The sequence below is a fragment of the Zingiber officinale genome, chromosome 2B (assembly GCF_018446385.1).
Source record: "Zingiber officinale cultivar Zhangliang chromosome 2B, Zo_v1.1, whole genome shotgun sequence".
NCBI lineage: Eukaryota > Viridiplantae > Streptophyta > Magnoliopsida > Zingiberales > Zingiberaceae > Zingiber > Zingiber officinale.
The window spans coordinates 15,540,463-15,567,628 of NC_055989.1; the positions used below are offsets into that span (position 1 = coordinate 15,540,463).

The 27,166-nt window shown below is 43.5% G+C and overlaps 1 protein-coding gene and 2 non-coding genes across 3 annotated transcripts; 2 read left to right on the forward strand and 1 right to left on the reverse strand.

The window, feature by feature from the left end:
- Positions 1-7,620: 7,620 nt before the first annotated feature.
- TRNAR-UCG lies at positions 7,621-7,694 on the forward strand. The gene has a single exon. It is a non-coding gene; the product is annotated as a tRNA-Arg (tRNA).
- Positions 7,695-8,479: 785 nt separating this feature from the next.
- On the reverse strand, positions 8,480-11,014 carry LOC122048171 (zinc finger MYM-type protein 1-like). The gene has a single exon (XM_042609766.1). The coding sequence runs from the start codon at positions 11,012-11,014 to the stop codon at positions 8,480-8,482; it is 2,535 nt and encodes an 844-aa protein (XP_042465700.1).
- A 10,232-nt stretch (positions 11,015-21,246) lies between these two features.
- On the forward strand, positions 21,247-21,320 carry TRNAR-UCG. Its single transcript has one exon. It is a non-coding gene; the product is annotated as a tRNA-Arg (tRNA).
- The last annotated feature ends 5,846 nt before the right edge of the window (positions 21,321-27,166 follow it).

Consider the following 27,166-nt stretch of genomic DNA (forward strand, 5'->3'; position numbering starts at 1 on the left):
TAAGTTCAATCTCAAATTTGATTTCCCTATCCGGAGCCAAGCCTGGCAACTCATTCGGAAACACTTCTGGGTAGTCACATACAACTCTAACTTCCTCTAGCTTTTGGTCTCTTTCTTGCTGGGTATTAACCACGTGAGCTAGAAACCCGACACATCCATATGCTAACATTTTCTGAGCTTTTATGACCGATAAGAATTTCTGGGCCCTCTTCTTGGATTCTCCAATGAACTCAAACTTAGGCTCTACCTCAAGTTGGAATAGGACTCTTCACTTACGGCACTCGATGGAAGAACCATACTTGCTCAGAAAGTCTATCCCAAAAATAACATCATAGTCAGACATGTTCAGCATTATCAGATCATTGTACAGTTCTCTGTATGAAATTTTGATTGGCACAGCACGTAGCCAGTGCGTAGATGTCATTATCTCTCCCGATGGTAGTGTCATTAAGAACTGTCCGCTTAGCACATCCGGGGGTATACCTATACTTTCAGCAAATACTATGGAAACAAACGAATGGGTTGCCCCAGTATCAAATAGAACAGTTGCATATAGATTAAAAATTTGTATCTGACCTGTGACAACCGTAGAGGCGTTTGCTACCTTCTCTCTGGTAAGGGAGAAGACTCGAGCATCAGTAGCACTTGGTGGAGCCTCCAATCTGCCCTGGCTAATTTGAAGACCCTCCAACGTGGCCTGCATCTGGTGTAACTGCGCCTAGTTGCCTCCATACTGAACAGATTGTATTGGAGGTAAGTTGCTCTTGGTCGGGCAATACTTGGCTATATGCCCCTCTTGACCACATGTATAACACTAGTGCCCTTGCGACAGATTCCAGGATGCATCTTTCCACACGTGGAACACGTGGCATACTTAGGCTGCTTGCTTACGGATCCTCCCTTCTTATTACTCCACTGCTTTCTCTTGGAGCTCCCCTTCCAGGTTGAACCTTGGCCCTGAGTTTTCTGAGTGTCAGAACTCCCTTGACTTTTGTTCTCAATCTATACTGGCTTCTGCTGCTTGATGTTGTTCAAGTAGTGCTCCGTGATCAGAGCACTACTAATCAAATCTTCTGCAGTCTGCGGTCTATTTATTCCGTCAGCTACATTCAGATCTATCTCTGGCCTCAACATCTTAAGCATTAGTCTCACCCTTTCTCGTACCGTGCTGACCAGCTCGGAGCATAAGCGAGCTAGTCTATTAAATTTTTTCACGGCTTCGCCCACCGATAAATTTCCTTGTCGAAATTCCATGAACTTGTCATAACATTTATTCGAGACTCGCATATGGAAGAACTCTTCGAAGAACTCAGTCTCGAAGTCGGACCAGATCATCTGATCCACTTTTCGTTTTGCCTTAACCCTTTCCCACCACATTCTTGCGTCACCAATAAAGCAAAAGGAAGCACACTTAATCTTTTCTACCGCTGACCAGTCCAGTAGCTCCATTATACTCTCTAGGATTTTGAACCATGTCTGGGCATCCCATGGTTCATTGGCGCCAGAGAAATTATCTGGTTTCAGTTTCTGCCACTAGATGAGGTACGCTTCTTGCCTCACTACTTTTGTTGGTGCTACCGGTGTAACTAATGGAACTTCGACTGTAGTAGGCGTCATTATAGTGGTTTCCGGTGGGACAATAGGAGGAGCTTGCTGATTAGCAGTCAGGGTGGCAATAACCTGCTGCTGCTCCACCAATTGTCTCTGTAGTTAAGTTACTACTTCTAGAATGTTGGGTTGGGGTGTAGACTCATTCTCCATTGGTTGAGGTTCATTAACTCTCGGCTGTCTAGCCGGTCATCCTCTAGCCATTCTACATATCCATATACCAACCAGTGAGATATTTCATCAGCCTATCATTATTCTTATCTACTTTTATTAGTACTTCCATGTATAAGCATGCTAAATCATAACAAGCATTCTTAATAATCGTAACAAAACTAAATGCATAAAGTTATGAAAACGGTAATTTCTTACTTGGAAGCTGCAGGATCAATGCTTGAGGTGTGTGATGGAAGGATGAAACTTGCTCTTATACCAAACTGTAACGCCCGCCCTTACTGATACCCTTAAGCTACAGGACAAATCTTACTCTTTCCTCGTGCATCTAATTTTTTCGGCATTCTTACCTGTTACATGCTGCTTAGTCCTTAAATTTATTCTAACTTGTATGACTGGTAGGACGTGACTTGCAGCCACGTAGGGCCGAAGGGAGTCTGAAGCTTCTGGTGAGTCTGGGTCGTGTTGTAACGACCCGCCTTCTACTAACTAAGCTGTAAGGCCGGACCATCACATTATGTTGTGCTAAGCTATATCCAAGACCATCACTAAGTCTAGGTGCGGAAGCTGTACTAATTAAAACTTGGCTAAACTATTATCATTTCTTGATTATATATATATATATTAAGGGGTATAATCTAAACCATTCATGTCATATTACATTCCCCTATGGTCAAGGAACTTAACTAAGAGTTTCTTGCTGATATCAGGCCTCCCAATCGATCCTCCCAATCAATCCACGGATCGATTGGAATGGCTTGATCGATCCATTGATCGATCCAGGTGGCTACTGTATATTGAACTTAGGTTGGATCGATCCAGTGATCGATTCAGCACGCTACTGTGCTCGGGGCAATATTCTGGATCGATCGGCTGATCGATCCAGACTGGCCAATCGATCCAGTGATCGATCCCAGGGCTTTCTGTTCGTGACAGAAGGCATCCGGATCGATCGGCTGATCGATCCAGGAGCTTACTGTTCGCGGTATGAACTTCTCAATCGATCGACCGATTGATTGAGAAGTCTCCAATCGATCGGCTGATCGATTGGGGTTTCTGATTTCGTACCAGAAGTCTGATTTCAGCACTGTTTCGTACCTAGATCACCCATACAAGTTCAAAAATGGTTAGGAAATATTCTAACATTATGTAACTAATGTTCTAAGCATGATAGAGTGCATGATTCACTAGTTCATGGCATTTAATATACTAAGGTGCGAAATAATAAAATGCTAAAACAAATTCTAATGTTCAAAACAAAACTCGCTGAAATTCTCTAAGATCTTTGTTCCAAGTTCCATCCACACACATCCTCATCGTCGCATTGACCTCCAGCCTCCGCTAGTCCATCTTTCCTTTACCTTTATCTGCAGTATAAGGAAAAAGTATCTGTAAGCTTTCGCTTAGTAAGAAACCATCTACCTCACAAAAACATGCATACGATGCGAATTATGTTTTTGAAACATGCTATTTGAAATACATTCTGAATATGCTAAGCATGGCATGGCATACAACACATAGAAGCAAAACTGATCATGTCAATAAAACTAATTATAAACTATCATGTTGTATCAACAGAAAGCTAAACTGATACAGAAAGCTGAGCTAAGCTAATGCTAGACAAATGCTGAGGCTATACTGCATTCACATAACAATCTTGTGAGAGTTTGAAAACTATATATAATAAGTGAAAATACATAATCATGTTACTGTTTGGGCCCGGCAATTGTACTTGCTGTGCGCGCATCCCTAACTAAACCCGGGGTTGCAAATTCCGAATCTAGTAGGATTTACTAGGTTAGCTGAACCTAGGGACGACTATGGGAGCCCAACCCAATGGATATCTAATACAGTACAGTGCCACTGAGAAAGTAAAATACTGAACATAGCTAATTATTACTTGTCTTGCTCTTTCTAGGTTATCTGAACCTAGAGTTAGGTTGTCTGAACCTAGAGGCGACTGTGGGAGCCCACCCATTGGACATCTAGTCCTATAAGAGCTATAGCAAGACTAAATAAGCTGTGAAAATGCTTCTATTGCATTTTGACTGCGCTAACAATTTATTCGAACACTTGGTATGCGTTAGTTCGCATCCTTTGTGCCGAAAGTCTACATACTACTAAACCGAAGCTTAAAATTCATACGAAAGCTACTTATACTGCAGGTGAGGGGTTTCTTACCTCCTGTTTGAAGTTTCTTACGATTCTAATCGCTAGATTTCCGGAGAAGACGATCCTTTTGACGATCTTCTCGCGTCTATGCGTTCCTCTCGCGGAGGGGAGCGTCCTCGTATCCAAGATGTCGCTGGAAAGTCCTCCTATGGCCCTAGGGACGGAATCCCTAGGTGTGCTTGTGGTTGGCGCCGAGAGAAGAAGAGGAGAAGGGGGCGGCGTGGCTAGGGTGAGGGTGAGGAGGAGAAAAGTTACGTTAAAATAACTCTTCACCTATTAATTCCCTATTTATATTAAGTGGGTAATTTCGCCCAACTCTAATATAAATTTAATTGCCTCTCTTTTCTTTCAGTACGGCCCTGCTGGGTTCACTTGGTTACTAGAGTCCGTTATAAGTCGTAGGATCCAATAGGTCTCGGGTTCAAAACCCGCGAAGGCTATTTTACGACTTCATTTATTTTTGCTACTTCCGCTACTCTAAAAATTCCCTAAAAATATTCTAAAATTCCAGAAAAATCATAGAATATTTCTAAAAATTATTTTGAAAATTTTCGGGCATTACACGTGTGGCCCTGACAGCTATTGCACTCCCAACTGACACAGGGCACGGCCGTGTGAGGGTCGCACGGTCGTGACCCTTGGTAGAGGATGAAAGGGGCACGGCCGTGTAAACCCACACGGCCGTGTCACTTCGGCCTAGAGAAGGAGAGACACGGTCGTGTGGAATCACACGGCTGTGTAGCATTGGCCGAAGGGAGGAGGTGCACGGTCGTGTGATTCCACACGGCCGTGTCACCTCGGCCGAGAGGAAGAAGGGCACAGTCGTGTGGAATCACACAGCCGTGTCACCTTGGCCGAGAGAAGGAAGGGCACGATCGTGTGGAATCACACGGTCGTGTCACCTTGGCCAAGAGGAGGAAGGGCAAGGCCATGCGAACCCGCACGGCCGTGTCACGAGCCGTGCGAAGGACCCCCTTTGTCCGCCAGAAAAGCTTATTCTCCTCTTTTTCATTTTCACTTGCCATTTAAATTCTGCCAAGCCGTCAATTTCATTCTAAACCGATTAGTGCCAGTATCTTATATAAAACAGAGAGAAGAAAACAAACTAAAGTTCTACACGTTCCCCATAGAAACAAACTCTCTGATCTCTTTCCATTGTTTCGCTACACACGCACACACCCCCAAGCACTGCTCCTGCTACCTCCTCCTTCTCGAGTTTTTCTTTACCTTTATATGCAGTACAAGGAAATGCAAATCTATAAGCGGATGCTTAGTAAGTACCATCTACTCACAAAATGAGACATTAAAAGAAGACATGCTTTTTAAACTGCTTGAAGAAAAATACAACATTGTAACCATACTTTTGCCAGTAGTTCATACCCAAAACCATACCTTGAAAATGTGCACATGACATATATTTTCAAACCAGTTTATCATGCAAACCATCAACATAAAACCATGCTAGTAACGAAATAAAACAGTCATCTTGGCATATTATGGAGTTTACCACTACTGCACTACATAACTCAATTCTAAACTTAGGAAACTTCCACTAAGACAAACCATGAAGTTTAAAAAATTTATATTACGTAATAGTGAAAATAATAATCACTTGCTTGGGCCCGTCATTGTACCATTTTGCGCGCATCCTTGATAAGATCCGAGGTAGCTAATCCCGAACCCATTAAGGTACTACTAGGCGGTCTAGGAGCCTAGGGGTGATCTAGGAGCTCACCCAAAGACCTTGTGTCCAGTACATGCCTTTCTAAAGTAAAATACTTCCATTTAACTAATAATTTCTTGTACTCGCACTTGCTTGGCATTTAACCAAACACCTTATGTGCGCTTAATTACCCTGTACTTATAGGGAAGCACTTTAGGCACTTGATTATACTTCTTAGTCTCAAAACTTAATGGGAAGCAAACCAAGATGATCTAAGCATGCTCTTAATCCCAAAACTTTACAGGGTATCTTACATCTCATAGCATCTATCTCCTTTAACATGCAACACGTTTAAAACATATCGTAACATGTATTAACAAAGCTACTCATACTGCAGGTGAGAGGTACTTACATCCTTTCACTAGATCTTACGATTATAAGGTGCAAGGAAGACCCCAAAATCCTCCCTCGTGTGCCTTAATCTCCGAGTCGCCCTCCTTTTGTGTCCTACCTCCTTGGGAGAAACTCTCCCTTAGATTCCCTCCTTTGAAAGTTTTAAGACTTGGAGCCCTAGGTTTCCTTGGCCGAAACTTGAAGGGAGGGAGAAGAGGATTCGACTAGAGAGGAAAAAGGAGGCGGAAGATTAGGTTTTTGATCTCACACAACCCCTTTTATACTAAGTAGAAATTGGAGCGTCTCTTCGCACATAATCCACATATGAGGAATTGTTTCATATTGCTCATGTGATGCTTTACCACCACCTAATGACTACTTAAACAAATTTCAAGTGAGAGGTCTCAAGTTCAAATCCTAGCCCAGGCCATTTATGCATATATTTTTATTTCTTTTCTCTTCTATTTCTTTTTGCACTTTATAAAATTAAAGGAAATTTACGGGTGTTACAAGATCTTAGCGAAGAAGGAAGGGTGCGGGTTCAGTCGACCGAACCCAGGGATCGATCGATTAAACATCAACGATTCTTATAAAAGAGAGCTCGAGGTTCGAGGTTGAGCAATGCTGTTTGGTTCGAAATTAATCACTATACAAGATTCTGTTGATCGTGCTACTGTTGTACAACTCGCAAGCTGCTCCATCCAAAAGTGTCGACCAAGCTCCGTCTTTTATTATTATCGGTATATTTATTTAATCTTGCATTGTACTTAAACTCTTACAAGATAGTAGGGTGCTACTATCTTGTATATTGTACGTACTACTTCTTTCCGAGGTTTTCAAAAAGAAGGGTTTTAGTAGATTGCTGATCGGTGCGGTAAAGGATCGCGGAACTTGGAGTAGCAGTCGACCTAGTCTTCAAACCAAGTAACCGAACTGAGTATTTTAATTTCCGCTGTATATTATGATCGTCCTTAAAATACAAAAATAAAAGTTTTTAAAAGTGTGATATTCCCCCCCCCCCCCCCCCCCTCCTTTTATTGCACTCTTCCGATCCAACATATATAAGCAGCCCTGCTCCCAGAAAGAACAACCAGAAATATCCAAACAACACTTGTGCACTTTTACTTTTCTGTTTAGCTTTGTCTTTCTGTGTGTTTATTACTGTAAAGAGGATTCTCCGCCTGAAGAAAATTTTTAGTACACTTTAACTTCCTTGGATTAACAACCTCCCCGATTGTAACTAAGTAAATTCTCGGTATCATTTTTCTTTTAGTTTCTTTATTATTCTTTTATGCAAGTATTTATTTTAAAATTATTAGTATACAGGATTTTTAATCCTCTAATGGGTATAAATATGAAGATGAATATTCGATTATGAGAATGAAGATGAGGATGAGGATAAGGATGAGAATGAAAATTGAAAAACTAAAATCTAATCTGATGGGATGAGGATGAAAATGGAGATGAAAATAGATATAATAAATAAGGATTGGAACAGAGAATATTAAATCCGATCCTTTTTATGACTAAATAGAAATTTGCCATTTGAGAAATATAAAAAATGTGCCTGAGAGTTTGCAAATATAAACAAAATGAAAGTTAAATTGACACGTGACCGCATAGCGCAGTGGATTAGCGCGTCTGACTTCGGATCAGAAGGTCGTGGGTTCGACTCCCACTGTGGTCGACAAGTTTTTTCATCGTTCTATTTATTTATTAATTCTCCAAATAGACAATTGTTACAAGCCCGCATACAGATGGAAGAGTAACGTCAGTCAACACAAAAATTTTACAGATATATATAAAAGACATTTGTGTAAAATACTGAGGTCTTATTGGTCTAATTTAAGTTTTTTATAAAAAATAATAAAATAGAATTTGTGATCATATCCCTACCTCACAAATCCACGTGTTCTGCACCATCATAAATTTGCTTTTAATTTGGATTTTTTTAAATGCCAAAAAAATGATTGTTTCAATTACATAGCTCTCTTAAAAATCTATTTTCAGATTTATTTTATTTTTACAACACCATCTAAGTACTTGAGACAATAGGTGCCCCGGAGTTATGGTGCAGTGACAGGACATCTAAATTATCACTTAAGTTCTCGTAGTTTGAGTCTCAGTTATGACGGATTTATAAAAAAATTTCCTCCAAATGGGGCACACAGCTAAAGGATATTGGGCTCCTGGGCTGTAAGCTACAAGCGCTTCCAGATTAACCTTGGTGGGCGGTGGGAAACTTCCGTGGGGCCGGGCTGGTCCAGGGCCGATCCTACTAATTTTTTGGTCTGAGTCTAACTTAGAAAACAGGCCCCTATATTAATCATGCTATTTTATAGTGATTTTTTTTTTTGAATTAAATCAACAAATTTAAAGACAATATATAATACAATACAATACAATACCATGTACAATAGTCTAAATATTTCAATCATAACTAAGTAATAATGACAAACTTATTGAAAACTGTCAGTTAAAGACAACTCGCCTTACAGTTTTGGCGGCAAAAATATTAATCAAGTCTGTATAATCAAGTTGTTCAATAATTTCTTTTTCAATTGATAACATAGCTAGCCCATTCAATCTTTCTTGTGACATGGTCGATCGAAGAAAAGTTTTGATAAGCTTCAACTTTGAGAAACTTCTTTCTGCACTTGCTACTGTAACTGGTATTGTCAGCAAAATTTTGTAAGCAACATGAGCATTTGGAAAACAACCATCCATCTTTTTCAAATAATCTAATACATCAATAGCTGATTTCGATTCCTCTGGTAAAGAGCACTTTAAAAATGTTAACTCTGAAAACAAATCATCTCCATTAACGTCAGAACAACCATTATGTGCAAGAGAATTTTCAAGATTCTTGCAAGACCTCAACAAGCTTTCATCATCAGAACATTGTAACCTCTCCACATTGAATAGAAAACCAAATATTTCCTGATATTCTTTAAATTGTGCAAATCGAGACTCAATAGATGAATGAGCTTGATCAACTATAAAGAGAAAGTAGTTAACTCTGAAGGACTCCTCTGCTGACAATGTTATTTCTGTACTACTACTTTCATCAAATTGTTTTTTTCTACGAACAACTCGCTTTTCTCGAAATACTGCTTCAATGCCCATTTCACTTGCCATTTCTTTAGCTTCAACCATTGCCTTATCAAAACCAGATTCTCTATACTCTTCAAGAAATATAATAATTCCTTGCAAGAGTTTGATAGCAGCATCAATATCCATATTTTCGGATTGAAGAAATTTACTCACAGTGTTAATTGCGAATAACAACTTATACCAAATTACTACACCAAGTAAGAATTCAAACTTCTCAAGTTCATATAATGCCAAGGACTCTGCTTCACTTTTTGTTTTGGGATCTTCAGTATCATTTGTTAAGTCAAGTAAAGCATCTCTAATTTGGGCAGTTTGTTCTTTTATAGGTTTCACGCTCTCAACATGACTTTCCCAGCGTGTTTGTGACAATGGCTTAACTGTCAAACCCTTTACATGATTTTTAAAAATTCTCCATCTCTTCGTAGAAGAGGAGAATAATGTATAAATGCGTTGTATTACTCCAAAAAATGACATAGCTTGAGGACAACAGTTCACCATATCACATAATGCCAAATTAAGGCTATGACAACCACAAGGAGTATAAAAGGCTCTGGGATTTATTTCAAGCAACCTTCTTTGTACACCTTTGTGTTTCCCTTTCATGTTAGATCCGTTGTCATATCCTTGACCTCGTATATCATCAATATCAAGCTCAAGATGGATTAAAGCATCCTTAAGATGCGTAAAAAGTCCAAGCCCAGAAGTGTCATCCACCTCTAAAAATTCTATCCAATATTCTTTCACTTTTATTGAATTTTCTGACTCATCCAAACACCGTATGACAAGAGACATTTGCTCCTTATGACTAATATCTGGAGTACAATCTAAGATGACTGAAAAGTATTTTGCCTTTTTGACTTTTGCAAGTAATTTCTTTCTTACCTCACCTGCCAACATTTCTATCAATTCATTTTGAATTCTGCTACCAAGATATGTAGTATAAGTTTCATGGTCTTTAATACGCCGAAGGTGCTCATTCATTATTGGATCAAACTCAGCAATCATTTCAACCATTTGCAGAAAGAGACCATTGTTTTCAACATAAAGCTTCTCACAACTTCCTCTAAAGGCCAAGTTATTTTTTGCTAGTCTTTGCACAATAGCAATTATCCTATGTAACACATGTTTCCAGTGTTCTTTTTCTTTGTTCAATTGTACTTGTGCTCTTGCATCAATTGTCTGATTCTTTTGCAACCTTCTTTCTAATTCAAGCCAATCAGTCATACACTCCATATGCTCCTTACTCGCTTCATGGGATGTAAGACAACGACTCAAATTATGCCAGTCGTTGTATCCTTCATTAGCTAACTGAGTACCAATCTTGTGCTTTTGCTTTTTGAATAGTTTACAACAAAAGCAAAAAATTTTGTCCAAAGAAATTGAATATAATAGCCATCTTCTATCATTTTCCTCTCCGTTTGACAAAATTCTTTTATAATGCAATACATTAAAATGTCTGTTGGTACTATCTTTTGGAAACAACGTACAAGCATCTCTCTTTGGACCTCTCTCCACTAAAAAGTCTCTAATTTTTTGATCAATATTATCCCACTTTCCTGGATCATCAGAACAAGTCTCTTGACTTAAAGTTTCATGTTGAACTTGCTCATCATCTTTCTCAAAAAAATTAGATTCATCTACAATGACAGATTCAAGAATCTCTTCATTATTATTGTTAACCATTTCATCCATATTGACAGGTTCAAGCACTTTATCATCATCATTTAATCCCATATCCTCTTCGTTATTCAACAAATTTTCAGCCACATTTTTACTCTCTACAAGATTGGGAGTAAAGTACTTATTGATATCTCCAGCTTGACTTTGAATTAATGATTCTATTCTCAGCTTTCTTTTCTTCTTTTGATATCCAGACATGTACTTGGGAGGCATGGTATATGAATTTGCTTAACAAACAAAGAAAATATAATTCAAGTTACAGATAAATACTCAAGTTTAGTTAAGTTAAGACATATATATTCATATTGATATAAATACACAAATTTCCTATAGCACAAAATTACAATTCACATATTCTACACAATACTAAGTTGGTGGTTATCCAATTCCTAAATCTAAAAATTAATTTCAGAATATTAATTCACTATAAAATTTCTCAATTCTAAAATCTACAAATTAATTTCAGCATCATAATTTAAGCAAGAGGTACAAAGAAAGATTTCATATATTATATATACTAACCTATAAAGTGTAGACAGTAGGTTTTACAATTTTGATGAAGTTCTCTACACTAATTCTGAACTTATGATGAAAAGCTCAAACACTCCAAAGTAGCAAATTAAATAAATTAAAAGCAATTCAAGGAAAAACAAACACAGAAGAATTGTCTTCATCTGACAAGGATCCATACAAACCAACGACCAACCATCAAATTAATGAAAAATCAATAAGAAATAGATGAATATTTACTATTTTACTTCAAAGACCAATAATCAATCCTTCAAGTTAAAAGGAAAATTAAACTACATTAAAAAAACCCACTCTGGCAACCTAAATACCTAATAACCTAATCCAACATGAAAATTGTCATCACTTAAATCTAAGCAGCTAGCATATATTTGCGTCATTCTAAAAACTAATCTTGTTGAAATTTCAACCATATAGATCTTTGGTATGCAGTATGTTAGGGCAGTGGGGCACACGAAGCAAAAACTTTGTACACTTGACAACCTAATAAATAAATCATCAAAATAATTTTTTTGCACATTAATTAACGTGGAGAGATGGAAGAGCACTCACCGTGTGTAGCAGTTGAAAATTCTCAAAATTGGAAGTAGGAATGGCAAAGAGAGAATTTACGAGCTTTTTTTTGCAGAACTAAAGGGTTTCAGCAACTCGACAAGCTTTTTTGCAGAACTAAAGGGTTTCGATAACTCGGCTTTTTGCAGAACTCAAAGGTTTTGGTAGAGGAAAATGTTTCGGCAACTCGGCAAGCTTTTTTGCAGTTGCAGAACTCAAAGGTTTTGGCAGAAAAGGTTTCGGCAACTCGGCAAGTTTTTTTGCAGTTGCAGAACTCAAAGGTTTCGGCAGAGGAAAAGGTTTCGGCAACTCGGCAAGCTTTTTTGCAGAATTCGGCAGAGGAAAAGACACGGTTTTTTAAAAATAAAACATATAGGTATTAGGTAAATAAGTTAAGTGGATTGTAGAATATGGGCCTATTAAGCTATTAATTTTCATTAACACAAACTCTAAAAAAATGGGCCCTAAAAAATATGAGGCCTGAGTCCATTGACTCTGTAGCCTCATGCAAGGAGCGGCCCTGGGCTGGTCACCCCCCAAGCTCGACGTTACCCAGTCTGGTTAATTATTTTTTTGAAACAATAGATGTTATCTCCGAGGTTATAGTATAGTAGAAGAGTGTTTAGTTATTATTTAAATATTTACAGTTTAATTTTTAGTTATGGTGTATTTATGGAAATTTTTTCTCTAAATGAAACTCACAATCAAAGGACGTTGGGCTTCTGGTCCACTCACTATGAGCACTTCCCAATTTATTCTGACGGCTAATGGGAAACTTTCGTGGGGCCAAGTAAGTCGTCTCAGATTCGATGTTACCTAATCTGATTAATTATTTTTTAAAAAAATATAATAGGTGTTGCTCCGAGCGTATAATAGCAAAGTGCTTTCATAGTTAAATATGTACTCACGAGTCAATTCTTAATTATGGTACACTATGGAATAATTTCTTTCGATGGAAGATAATGTTGGGATGTTTATTATGAAGTGGCACGTAGTTTGCACCTTTAAATTTATCCTAGTAGTCGATTGATCCTATCCGAAATCTGAGTCAGCCGAATCGTCGGGTGAGGTGGATGGAATGTTGACTGAATCACAACGTCCCGAAGGGGGATATGCTGAGATGACTTTTATGTTGACCAAGTCGTCAGAAGTCCTCTGGTCAACGCTACCTGCAGCCAGCGATCGAGTCGCCTCGGTCTCTGGTACCCTGATGCTCGAGGCAGATTCAACGAGTATATAAATAATAGTCTAAGACATAAAATAATAAAATGCGTATAGAATATGAACGAAGAACGTGCACTGGCCTAGGGGGTGCCCTTGGGTGGATCGATGAGTTAATCGGGACGCTGCTCGAGTTGTCGTGATCCGGAAGAGCAGATGACCAGGAGTCGGATGTGGAGCAGGGTCTGGCGGCGTGGAGCCGAATGCAACCTGGATCCGTAAGACAACTTGCAGGCTGGGAGATAGTAGCGGCACACAGGCTAAGAGATAATAGCGGTGCGCAGGCTGGGAGATACTAGTGCCACGCAGGTCGCGGTACAAGAATGACACGAAAGCCGAGATATAACGTTGACACGTAGGCCGAGATATGATAATGGCATGCAAGCCAAAACAAAATAAACAACACATAACCAAAAGGTGATAGCAATGGCTAGAAGTGGCTTAAAGGACGACAACAGTGGTCGTGAGGCTGGTAGCATGATCAGCGAGGGTGGTTGTCCAAAGGCAGCGACTGCTGGAGGGCATCAGCGCAACGGTTAACCGGTTGTGGATGCTGAAACGGGGGTAGAGTCGACACGTGGAATGCTGAGTCGTGGGTTATCAGCATGTAGTGATTGCTGGCGAGGGGGGTGGCGAGAGAGGGATTCTGACGGAGTCGGCAACGAGGGTGTAGATCCAAGCTGTCAACGAAAGGGGAGGAGGCGGTGCCTCCTTGGCTGACGTCGGCGTTGCCCGGTAGAAGGCAGTGCGCATGATGGGAAAGAGTTGTTGGCCGACGAGGTTGCTGTGGGTGTTGAGGCGGCAACGGCGCGCAACACCTGGGTTGCGACATGTGGAGAGGGAGATGAGGAGCGGTTTGACGGCGGCCTCCCTGGCTGAGGAGGAGGCGATGAGATGGGAGGCGGCGAGGCGGCGAGGCGGCGAGGCGGCGAGGCGGCGAGGCGGCAAAGGTATGCATTGGCGTGGGTTAGACGGCGGCGATGCTCCTATGCGACGTTGATGCGGGGAAGGTAGTAGGAGGCGGCGAGGCGACTGAGGAGTCTCTTCTTGTGGTGGTGGCGCAAAGAGAAGCACGAAGAAGGAACTCCATCCCTCCTCCGTTCATGGTGGTGGAGGCTCAAACGCATAAGGAAAAAGGGGCGGTGCGTTAGGGGAGAAGTGGTGGCCGGAGGCGTCTGCCGGCGAGCAGAGAGGGAAAGAAGAGAAGAGGAGGGGAGCGGCCAGCGTCGGCGAGGAGAGGAGCATGAGCTCCCTAGCGGTGGCGCAAAAGAAAAAACCCACGAAGTAGCCCCCCTTTTGCGCATGAACAGTATCCCCCTTTAATCCCTAGCTAGCATTTGACCAAAATGTCCCTCATCCTTCCCCTAATTCCCTTGAGGCCTTGTAAGACATCTCCGTATTATAAGCATCCCCTTCAAATCTAGTCGAAGGAGGCGCAAGTTCGACTGACTAAACCAAACCTATCGTAAAGTAAAATCCCTCCTGAATGCAAAGTCAGATTGCTACGCTTGTCGTATAACATCGAACATGTAGCTATGTCGAGCTGAACAGGGAATGGAAAATTGAGCAGGCGAAAGAGCGAATGCTTACGAGGCCATCGATCGAATAAAGGGGTGCCAACCTGAGCGACGTAAGGAGTGTTGAGCTGAGCGATGTAAGGAATAGTGCCAAGCGTATACCAAGTAAGCGATCAGTCGAATGTTGAGGGAGGCCAAACGATATCGAGAAGACGGTCGGGCGTTGCTGAGTAGAGCAATTGGGCGATTATGTAAATGTCAAGAAAGAAGTAAAACAGGTGTCGACTAAGCAGCGAATGCGGGGTAGAGCGATGCAACCAAGTAACAGAGTGGATGGTCGGACGATACTGATCGGGCGGCTCTGAAGATGCTGACCGAGTGACCGAAAGAATGTCGAGCGGGTGGAAAGAGGATGGGTAAGCAAAGCCCAGCGCACGAGTGACAGTAAACCACGACCAGGTGATCGAAAAATGTCGATTGGGTGAACGTAGAATGCAACCAGGCGACCGAAAAAATACTAACCGGGCAATAGGGAAAATGATGAGCAGGTGGGAAGACGATGGACGAGCTGTGCTAAGCACGCGAACGAGAAAATGTGGATCGAGTGTCAATAAACTGTGACCGACCGATCGAAAATTGTCAAACGGGGCAAAGCAAATGACCAGGTCGATGTCGGGCGAGATACCGATATAATGTTGACCGGTGACTGGAAGAATGCTGAACCTGCGGCCAAACAGGACAAAGCGAATGACAGAGTGTTGTTGAGTGGATGCCAAGTAGACGGTAGGGTGATGCTAAACAAAGCGATCAGGCGATTATGCGAACGCTAACTAAGATGTAAAACGGGTGCCAACCGAGTGGTAAAAAACAATGTCAAGCGAGTGTTAAGCAGGCGATCAAGTGAATGTCGAGTGGGCGATAGGGCAACTACTGAGCGGGCAACCAAGAGAATGCCGACCAAGCAATCGGGAGCAAACCGAACGGGTGGAAAAATGTTGGCTGAGCGATGTCGAGCTCGCGACCGAGAAAATATCGACCAAGCGATAGTAAACCATGACCGAGCAGGTGGAAAGACGATGGGTGAGCGATGTCAAGCGTGTAACCGAGAGAAACATTGAACGATAGGCCAACTGGAATAGAGTAGCCGATCGAACAAGCAGGCGATACTAATCAGGCGGCTATGAAGATACTGACCGGATCACCAAAAGAATACCGATCGGGAATCTGAGAGAAAGTCGATCAAGCGTCCAAGAGAATGCTGGGCGAGTGGTCGAGTGGTATTAATGAGCGGTCGAGCAAACGACTAAATGATACTGATTGAGCTGCTACGAAGATGCCGACCGAGTGATCAAAAAAATGTCAAACAAGCGATTGAGATAATGCCGACTGGGCAATTGGGAGAACGTCGAGATGATGGAAAGACGATGGGCGAGCGATGTCGGGCGTACGACTGAAAAAATACCGATCGAGCAATTGGGAGAACACTGAGAGGGTGGTAAGACGATGGGTGAGCTGTGTCGAGCGCGCGACCGAGAAAATATCGATCGAGCGATTGTAAAACGCGACCGGGCGATTGAAAAATGTCGACCGAGAAATAGAGACAATGCCAAGCGGAAACTAGAGCTCGATGGAGAATGAGAGTGAAACCCATGAGCTAAGCGGGAGCGAATCCTGTAAACAGAGCGGGCGTGGAGCCCGTGGGATCGAAGGCGAACGAGAGCAGAGCTCTTGAGCTGAGCAAGTGCAGAGCTAGTGAGTTGAAGGGCAGCGGATCCCAAGAGATTAAAAAGCACAACATCGATGCACCAAGCGAGCGTGAAGCCCATCGAAGGTGAATGCAAGAGGAGCCAAAGCTAGATATTCGAGTGGGCATAAAGCCTGTGAGCCGAGTGGGCACGAAGCCCATGAGCCTAGCGCCGAGTGGGACGAGTGCCGACCGATCGACAAGTGAGAAGATTACTTGACCAGGGAGGAAACTTGACTTGTTAGTCGATGTGCGCGTGTGTGGCGCATGGTTATAACTTGCATTGGGGCGAGAGTCTAGAGAGCCGACCGAGAGGTCGTTGGTCACGAGAGCATGCTCGCTTATAACTCGCGCTGGGACGAGAGTCTAGAGCATTGACCGAGAGGTCGTTGGGCGTGAGAGCATGCTCACTTATAACTCACGCTCGAGCGAGAATCTAGAATCTCGACTGAGAGATCGTTGGTCGTGAGAGCATGCTCACTTATAACTCGTGCTGGGGCGAGAGTCTGGAGTCTTGACCGAGAGGTCATTGGCGTGAGAGCATGCTCACTTATAACTCGCGCTGGGATGAGAGTCTTGAGCCCAATCAGGAAGTCGTTGGTCGCGAGAGCATGCTCGCTTATAACTCGCGCTGGGGGCAAGAGTCTAGAACCCCAACCGAGATGTCGTCGGTGATACTCCGATCTGAGACCGGTGGCAATACTTTGGTCTGAGACTAGTGGCGATAGTCAGCTTCGAGACCGATGGCGATAGCTCAACCTCGTATAGGGGAGGATAAACCCTGAAGTCCATAGAAGCGGAGCCCGTAGCAATATGAGGGGGCAGAGCCTTTATCATACCTGATCGGGAAGTGGTGTCAACCGGCTAAGGATCTAACTTGATCCCTCGACTCTCAAATGCTTGTGAAGTCAGGGAGAGAAAGTGTTAATCCCTTGACTCCCAAATGTCCGCGGAATCAGGGAGAGAATAATCTGAGCCTTGACCGTCAAAGGGAGTGAAACTCATAGCAATATAAGGGAACAGAGTCCGTAGCAATAGAAGGAAGCAGAGCACCGTGAGTGAAGGGAGCAGAGCCTATAGACGTAAGAGGATGCAGAACCCTATGGTGAAGGGTGCATAGCTTATAACAGTAGGAGAATGCAGAGCCCCATGGTAAATGGTGCAAAGCCTATAGCAGTAAGTGGATGCGGAGCCTTTAGCATTAGGAGGATGTAGAGCCCCACGGTGAAGGGTGCAGAGCCTATAGCAGTAGGAGGATGTAGAGCCCCATGATGAAGGGGGTAGAACCTATAACAATAAGAAGATGCAGAGCACCATGGTGAAGGGTGCATAGCCTATAGCAGTAGGAGGGTGCAGAGCCCCATGGTGAAGGGTGCAGAACCTATAGCAGTAGGAGAATGCAAAGCCCCATGGTGAAGAGTGCAGAGCCTATAGCAATAAGAGGATGTAGTGTCCCATGGTGAAGGGTGCAGAGCCTATAACACATCTGATCGGGGAGCTGGGCCTCTAGTCCCTGATTAGAGAATAAGGCCCCTAGCTTATAATCAAAGAGTGAGGTCACTAAATCCTAATCAGGAAACTGTATAATCGGGAAGCTATGTCCCTAGTGTCTGATCGGGGAGTTGTGCCCCTAATGTATGATCGGGGAGCTGGGCCCCTAGTGCTCGATCAAAGATATAAAACCCTAGTCTTTGATAGAGGAATTAGGATCTTACTCTCTTATCAGGGAGCTATAGCATATCCTGTGACCATAAAAAGGGAGCATAGCCTGTAACGTACCTGATCGAGGAGACGTGCTAATTGGCTGAGGATCTTTCTCAATCCCTTAACTCCCGAATACCCGTGGAGCCAGGGAAAAAAATATAATAGAAAAACTAGCATGTCGATCAACTGAAGCTCCAAGTCAATCCTTCGACTCCCAAATATCCGTGGAGTGAGGGTAGAAGATAATATGTTTGTCAGGATCCTCCGGAACTGTGATAATCGTAGAGAGACTCTCAATGTCGTCCATATCCACGTTCTAGAACAGGTGAAGAAGATTCTCACAGACGGCGCCAAATTGATCCTATTCAGAATCTGAGTCAGATGAACTTCCGGATGAGGTGGATGGAATGTTGATCAAATAGCGACGTTCCATAGGGGGTATGCTGAGATGACTTCTATGTTGACCAAGTCGTCAGAAGTCCTTTGGTTAACGCTACCTACGGCCAGCGACCGGGTCGCTCCAGTCCCTAGTGCTCCGATGCTCGAGGTAGATCCAACGAGTATATAAGTAACAGACTGAGACATAAAATAATGAAATGCATATATAATATGAATGAAGAACGTATCCTGGCACAGGGGCACCCTCGAGTGGATCAGTGAGCTGATCGAGACGCTGCTCGAGTTGTCGTGACCTAGAAGAGCAAATGACCGGGAGTCAAATGTAGAGTTGGGTCTGACAACGTGGAGTCGAATGCGACCTAGATCCAGAAGACAACACACAGGTCGGGAGATAGTAGTGGCACACAAGCCGGGAGATAATAGCGGTGCGTAGGCTGGGAGATACTAGTGGCACGCAGGACGAGATACAAGAATGACACAAAAGTTAAGATATGACATTGACATGCAAGCCGAGATATGATAACGACATGTAAGCCGAAACAGAATAGACAACACAGAACGAGAAGGTGATACCAATGGCCAAAAGTGGCTTAGAGGACGACGATAATGGTCGTGAGGCTGGTAGCATGATCAGTGAGGGCGGTTGTCCAAAGGCAGCGCCTGTTGGAGGGCATCAGTGCAGTGGTTAGCCGGCTGTGGATGCTGAAACGGGGGCGGAGTCGGCACGTGGAATGCTGACCCATGGGTTATCAGCATGTAGCGACTACTGGCGAGGGGGTGGCGAGAGAGGGATTCCGACGGAGTCGACAACGAGGGTGTAGGTTCAAGCTGTCAGTGCAAGGGGAGGAGGCGGTGCCTCCTTAGCTGACGTCGACACTGTCCGGTAGAGGGGAAGACAATGCATGTGATGGGAAAGGGTTGCTGGCCGATGAGGTTGTTGTGACCGCTGAGGCGGCAACGACACGCGACACCTGGGTTGCGACACGTGGAGAGGGAGATGAGGAGCGGCTTGGCGGTGACCTTCTTGCCTATGGGGGAGGCGATGAGATGGGAGGCGGCGAGGCGGCAGAGGTATGCGTTGGTGTGGGTTAGACGGCGGCGATGCTCCTATGCGGCATCGATGCGGGGAAGGTAGTGGGAGGCGGCGAGGCAACTGAGGAGTCTCTTCTTGTGGTGGCGGAGTAAAGAGAAGCACGAAGAAGGAACTCTATCCCTCCTCCGTTCGTAGTGGCAGCGGCCCAAACACAAAAGGAAAAAGGGGCAACGTGTGAGGGGAGAAGTGGTGGTCGGAGGCGTTGTTGGTACCCCAAGGTAGTTTTGATATGATTAAACAAGTTAAGTTAGGTCATGTTGTGTTTAACCATGTGTCTAAGTGTGCAGGAACTTAGGAGCACAGGGCGTCGAGCAAAAGTCGTAGCTAGCGAGAGGACAGTACGGGAGAGAGTCGACAGGCTTGGTGCGTCTGAGGGATGAGGTGCTGCGAAAGAGTATACCGGTGGACGAGAAAGGAGCGTGCGGTGTTTCCAAGGGACGAGAAACTGGAGCGGAAGATTGCTCGAAAAGCAAAAGATGCAGCAGTCCAAGAGATGAAAAGCTGTGGAAGAGTGTGCTGGCAGACGAGAAGGAAGCACGCGGCGATTCCGAGGGATGAGAAGCCGGAGCGGAAGCTTGCTCGAGGAGAAGGCGGGAAGTTGGGTTCGGGTGAGCCATATTTCGGATGACTGAAATCACTCAAGCGAGCGGAGTCGGAGCGGAAGACCCGGACCGAAGCAAGCGGAGTCAAAGCTGAAGGTCCGAAGAGAAAGTCAACAAAAGGTTGACTTTCACCTTCGGGGTCCCTGGAACCATTCCAGACACCCGGAATAGTCCGGGCGCTCGGAACCCTTCTGGGTGTCTGGAACCCAAAATTTAGCCAAATTCGACGTGGCATGTATCGTTGCATCGGGGATAAAATATTATCCCATTCCAGACGCCTAAAACTCATTCAAGCGCTCCGAGCAAGACTATATAAGCAGCCCTGCTCCCAGAAGTTAAGAACAACTAGAAATATCCAAACAACACTTGTGCGCTTTTACTTTTCTGTTTAGCTTTGTCTTTCTGTGTGTTTATTGTTGTAAAGAGGCTTCTCCGTCTAAAGAAAATTTTTAGTATGCTTTAACTTCCTTGGATTAACAACCTTTTCGATTGTAACTAAGTAAATTCTCGGTGTCACTTTTCTTTTAGTTTCTTTATTATTCTTTTATGTAATTATTTATTTTAAAATTATTAGTATACATGATTTTTAATCCTCTAATGGGTATAAATGTGAAGATGAATATTCTATCCTCAATGGGTATTAATATGAAGATGAATATTCGATTCTCAATGGAGATGAGGATGAGAATGAAAATTGAAAATCTAAAATCTGATCTGATGGGATGAGGATGGAAATGGAGATGAAAATAAATATAATAAATAAGGATTGGAACAGAGAATATAAATCCGATCCTTTTGATGACTAAATACCTACGGTAGGATTATTAGTTTAACAATATGAATTAGATGTGTATTTAATTCAAGCACGCTTCTTGCCTTGCAATTCGGCCCGTTTGAATTGATCCTTTAACCCAATTAAGGTGGGCTCCACCAACCCTAATTGGTAGTTAGATTACCATCGGAAACCTAACCCATTCAGGCTTTAGCCTAAATTGAAAATAAAGAAAATTTGCCATTTGAGAAATATAAAAAATGCGCCTGATAATTTACCAATATAAATAAAATGAAAGTCCAATTGACATCGGGACCGCATAGCGCAGTGGATTAGCGCGTCTGACTTCGGATCAGAAGGTCGTGGGTTCGACTCCCACTGTGGTCGAGTGTTTTTTTTTCATCGTTCTATTTATTTATTAATTCTCCAAATAGACAATTGTTGCAAGTCCAATGACATACAGATGGAAGAGAAAGGTCAGTCAACACAAAATTTTTACAGATATATATAAAATACATTTGTGTAAAATACTGAGGTCTTATTGGTCTAATTTAAGTTGTTTTTAAAAACAAAAAATAATAGAATAGAATTTGGAATCATATCCGTACCTCACAAATCCACTCGTTCTGCACCATCATAAATTTGCTTTTAATTTGGATTTTTTTAAATGCCAAAAAAAATGATTGTTTAAATTACATAGCTCTCTTAAAAATCTACTTTGAGATTTATTTTATTTTTACAACACAATCTAAGTACTTGAAACAATAGGTGCATGTCCCCAAGGCATAGTGCCGCGGTAGGATATTCAGATTGTCACTCAAGTACTCGCGATTTGATTCTAGCTACAGCGTATTTATAGAAATTTTCCTCCAAATGAGGAGCGCAATCAAATGATGTTGGGCGTTTGGGTTGACTGCCGCGCGCGCTTCCCGATTTACCCTGGTGGCCGGTGGAAAACTTCCATGGGACCAGGCCGGTCACCCCCAAGGATAATTAATGAGGATAACTGAGATTATCATTTTTTTTTTTTTTTGAAACAGTAGGTGTCGGGGTTATGATGCAACAGCAGAGCATCTAGATTATCACTCAGGTTCTTGTGATTTGAATCTCAGCTATGGCGAATTTATATAAATTTTTCCTTCAAATGGGACACGCAACTAAAGGATGTTGGGCTCCTGGGCTGCCCGCTGCGAGCGCTTCCCGATTTACCCTGGTGGCCGGTGGGAAACTTTCGTGGGACAGGGTTGGTCACCCCAAGCTCGACGTTACCCAGCCTGGTTAATCATTTTTTGAAACAATAGGTGTTACTTTCGGGGTTATAGTATAGTAGAAGGGTGTTTAGTTATTATTTAAATATTTACGATTTGATTTTTACTTATGGTGTATTTGTAAGAATTTTTTCTCTAAATGAGACTCACGACCAAGGGACGTTGGGCTTCTGGGCCACTCGCTATGAGCACTTCCCAATTTACTCTGACGGCAAGTGGGGAACTTCCATAGGACCAAGTCAGTCGTCTTAGATTCGACGTTACCTAATCTGATTAATTAATTTTTAAAAAATACAATAGGTGTTGCCCCGAGCATATAATAGCAAAGTGCTTTCATGGTTAATTATGTACTCACTAGTCAATTCTTAATTATGGTACACTGTGGATTAATTTCTTTAGGTGGAAGATAACCTTTGGATGTTTATTATAAAGTGGCACGTAGTTTGCACCTTTAAATTTATCCTAATAGTCGATTGATCCTGTTCAAAATCTGAGTCAGACGAACCGCTGGATGAGGTGATTGGAATGTTGATTGAATCGCGACGCCCCAGAGGGGGGTATGCTGAGATGACTTATATGTTGATCAAGTCGTCAGAAGTCCTCTGGTCAACATTACCTGTAGCTAGCGATCAGGTCGCCCTGGTCCCTGGTACCCCGATGCTCGAGGCAAATCCAACAAGTATATAAGTAACAGACTAAGACATAAAATAATAAAATGCGTATAAAATATGAACGAAGAACGTACCTTGGCCCAGGGGGTGCTCTCAGGTGGATCGGTGAGCTGATCGGGACGCTGCTCGAGTTGTCATGACCCGAAAGAGCAGATGACCGAGAGCTGGATGTGGAGCTGGGTCTGGCAGCGTGGAGCCGAATGCGACCTGGATCCGGAAGACAACATGCAAGCCAGGAGATAGTAGCAGCACACATGCCAAGAGATAATAGCGGTGTGCAGGCCGGGGGATACTTAGTGGCACGCAGACCGAGGTACAAGAATGGCACGAAAGTCTAGATATGACATCGACATGTAGGTCGACATATGATAATAGCATGCAAGCTGATGTCAGCTCGAGTGTCGTGAAACGGGAGTTTATAAAATTATAATTAAAGTTTACCGAACCCCTCTACACTAAAGTAGTATAGAGATGATTCAGGTCGTCTCCCAAAGAATGTAACGATAGGATGATAACTTCAGGATTGGTTATGACTTTTGGATTTTTGATATGAAATTGGGGGTTTGGGTTTTGAATTTTGAACTACGATATGAAATAACAAACAAGTATGAAATTTAACCTAAGGAACAAAAGAGCAATGCAAGTATGAAATATAATCCTAATTAATGAAAGACATCCTATCTATCAATTAATAGTGATCTCATGGCGCATTGTCACTCTACGCTACGATTAACCATTAACGGAATTAAACTAAAGAATGAAATAGCAAAGCATTAAATGAACCTACCATAGTAAATGAAAGACGATGCAAATAAGAAAATCTAGTCTAACTTAAACTATGATTGCAAGGAAATTAAAGACAACATAAAGTAAGCAACTAAAGAAATTAAGCATAGAACGTGATCTAGAGCATTAAAGAAATCTAATCCTAATTGCATTCAAACGAAGAACAAAACTTATAGCAATTGCAAAATACAAGACAAGCAAACATTAAGTGAAATAAAGTGCACGAATTTAAATCTACTGTTGGAAGAAACATTTTGTCGAACACCTTACGAGCATGAATCAAAATAACATGAGTACGCACACTAAAACATGAGAGAATAATTTAGTACAAGTATCAAACAATCAACCACACAAAATTAACATATCAATACGATTCAAGTGAAGAAAGCAACAATCCAAACTATCCGAAATCTGTTGAAGAAGAAATGCTGCTCAGACTTGGTGGAACGAAGAGCTGCTGTGGAGATCCAAATCTAGAAAAGAACTGCTACTCGAACTTGAAGGCTGCTATGGAGACCTGTCCAGATCTGTTGGACAAGAGCTGCTCGGAATGAAGGAGGTGAAGTGCTGTGAGGTTGGATGAACTGCCGCTCCTTCTTGCTCTGCCGCTTGAACCCCAGTTGGTAGAAGCTTCGGAAGGAAGTCGGAAGATGGAGGTCACACCGGAGAAACCCTCTCGAGTGAGGTGAACGATCGGAGCTGAAGTTTGCCGCCTGGAATTGCTTGCCATCGTTGTTGCCCTAGCCCGTGTGCCACTGGAAATCCCGAACAGAGGAGGTCGTGGAGAGGTGGAGGAGAAGTCTGGCGGCGGCGATGAATAAGCAGAGATCACCGCCGACCGTCGGTGAAGGAGGAAGAAGACGGAGGTGTTGGGGTCGCGAGCCCTAGCTCCAGGAGAAGTCACGAACAGGATCTACCCTTTTTGGTTCTGTGCCGTGAGGAAAAATAAAGGAAAGGGATTTTTTCTCCTCCTTTAATCTAGGTCGTTCATCCTTGTAAGGAAAATGGATGTAGATCTGACCATTTGATCTAGCTGATGAAAAGATGAGTGGTGCGGATCTAATTGCCTTCTTGCTTGGATCCCTTCAAATCTGGATGGAGGGCTGGATGGCTTATATCTAAATGAAGGGGGAAGATCTCTCTTGATCTGGATCAACGACTCATATTAATTCTGGTTGATCTCCCTCATTTGACCTTCAAATCAAGTCAAATTTGATCCGATTCAACCCTAATTGATGGTTCTTTTGATTTCCTACAAATCCATAATAAAAACATGAGATTAAATAGCACAATTTGTAGAAAATTTACAATTAAGTTCAAAGTAGATCCTACTCACAAAACATAATATAAATTTAAACTTAAGCATGCGAGAAGGTAAAAATTCCAAGAATAAGAGCCAAAATAATGCACAAAAAATGCTAATTATCACAAGCCGAAACAGAATAGACAACACGGAACTAGAAGGTGATAGCCATGGCTGAAAGTGGCTTAGAAGACGACAACAGTGGCTGTGAGGCTGGTAGCATGATCAGCGAGGGTGATTGTCCAAAGGCAGCGACTACTGGAGGGCATCGGCGCAACGGTTAGCCGGCTTTGGATGTTGAAACGGGGGCGGAGTCGGCACGTGGAATGCTGACCCGTGGGTTATCAACTTGTAATGGTTGCTGGCGAGGGGGGTGGAGAGAGAGGGATTCCGGCGGAGTCGGCAACAAGGGTGTAGGTCCAAGCTGTCAGTGCAAGGAGAGGAGACGGTGCCTCCTTGGTTGACGTCAGCGTTGTCCAGTAGAGGGGAAGGCACTGCGCGTGATGGGAAAGGGTTGCTGGCCGATGTGGTTGCTGTGGCCGCTGAGGCGGCAACACCGCAAGACACCTGGGCTGCGGCGCGTGGAGAGGGAGATGAGGAGCGGCTCGGCGGTGGCCTCCTTGGCTGAGGAGGAGGTGATGAGATGGGAGGCGGCAAGGAGATAGAGGTATGCGTTGGCGTGGGTTAGACGGTGGCGATGCTCCTATGCGACGTCGATGCGAAGAAGGTAGTAGGAGGCGGCGAGGCGACTAAGGAGTCTCTTCTTGTGGTGGTGGGGCGAAGAGAAGCACGAAGAAGGAACTCCATCCCTCCTCCGTTCGTGGTGGCTGCGGCCCAAACGCATAAGGAAAAAGGTGCGGTGCGTGAGGGGAGAAGTGGTGGCCGGAGGCGTCTACCGGCGAGCGGAGAGGGAAAGAAGAGAAGAGGAGGGAAGCGGCCAATGTCGGCGAGGAGAGGAGCGTGAGCTCCCTGGCAGTGGTGCAAAAGAAAAAACCCACGAAGCAACCCCCCTTTTGCGCATGAACGGTATCCCCTTTAATCCCTAGCTAGCATTTGACCAAAATGCCCCTCATCCTTCCCCTAAGTACCTTTAGGCCCTGTAAGACATCTCTGTATCACAAGCATCCCCTTCAAGTCTAGTCGAAGGAGGCGCAAGTCCGACTGACTAGACTAAGCCTATCGTAAAGCAAAATCCCTCCTGAATGCAAAGTCAAATTGCTACGCTTGTCGTATAACATCGAACAAGAAGCTATGCCGAGCTGAACAGGGAATGAAAAATCGAGCAGGCGACCGAGCGAATGCTTACGGGGCGATCAATCGAATAAAGGGGTGCCAAGATGATCGAGGTAAGGAGTGTTGAGCTGAGCGATGTAAGGAATAGTGCCAAGCGTATGCCAAGTAAGCGATCAGTCAAATGCCGTGGGAGGCCAAACGATATCGTGAAGACGGTCGGGCATTGCTGAGCAGAGCAATCAGGCGATTATGCAAATGCCAAGCAAGAAGTAAAACATGTGTCGACCGAGCAACTAATGCGGGGTAGAGCAATGCAAGCGAGTAACCGAGCAGACGGTCGGACAATACTGATCGGGCGGCTCTGAAGATGTTGACCGAGTGACCGAAAAAATGTCGAGAGGGTGACTGAGGTAATGCAGAGCGGGTGGAAAGAGGATAGGTGAGCAAAGCCGAGCGCATGAGTGACAATAAACCACGACCAGGCGATCGAAAAATACCGACTGGGTGACCATAGAATGCAACCAGGCGACCGAAAAAATACTGACCGAGCAATAGGGAAAATGACGAGCAGGTGGGAAGACGATGGACGAGCGGTGCCAAGCACGCGACCGAGAAAATGTCGATCGAGTGACAGTAAATCGCGACCGACCGACCGAAAAATGTCAAATGAGGCAAAGCAAATAACCAGGTCGATGTCAAGCGAGCTACCAATATAATGCTAACCGATGATTGGAAGAATGTTGAACCTGCGGCCAAACAGGGCAAAGCGAACGACCGAGTGTTGCTAAACGGATGCCAAGTAGACAGTAGGGCGATCCTAAACAAAGCAATCGGGCGATTATGCGAACGCTAACCAAGATGTAAAATGGGTGTCAACCGAGCGGCAAAAAATAATGTCAACCGAGTGTCAAGCAGGCGATCGAGCGAATGCCGAGTGGGCGATAGGGCGACTACTGAGCGGGCGACCAAGAG

Excerpts from the sequence above, each read along its gene's own strand:
- LOC122048171 (XM_042609766.1), bottom strand. The coding sequence starts at position 11,014 with ATGCCTCCCAAGTACATGTCTGGATATCAAAAGAAGAAAAGAAAGCTG.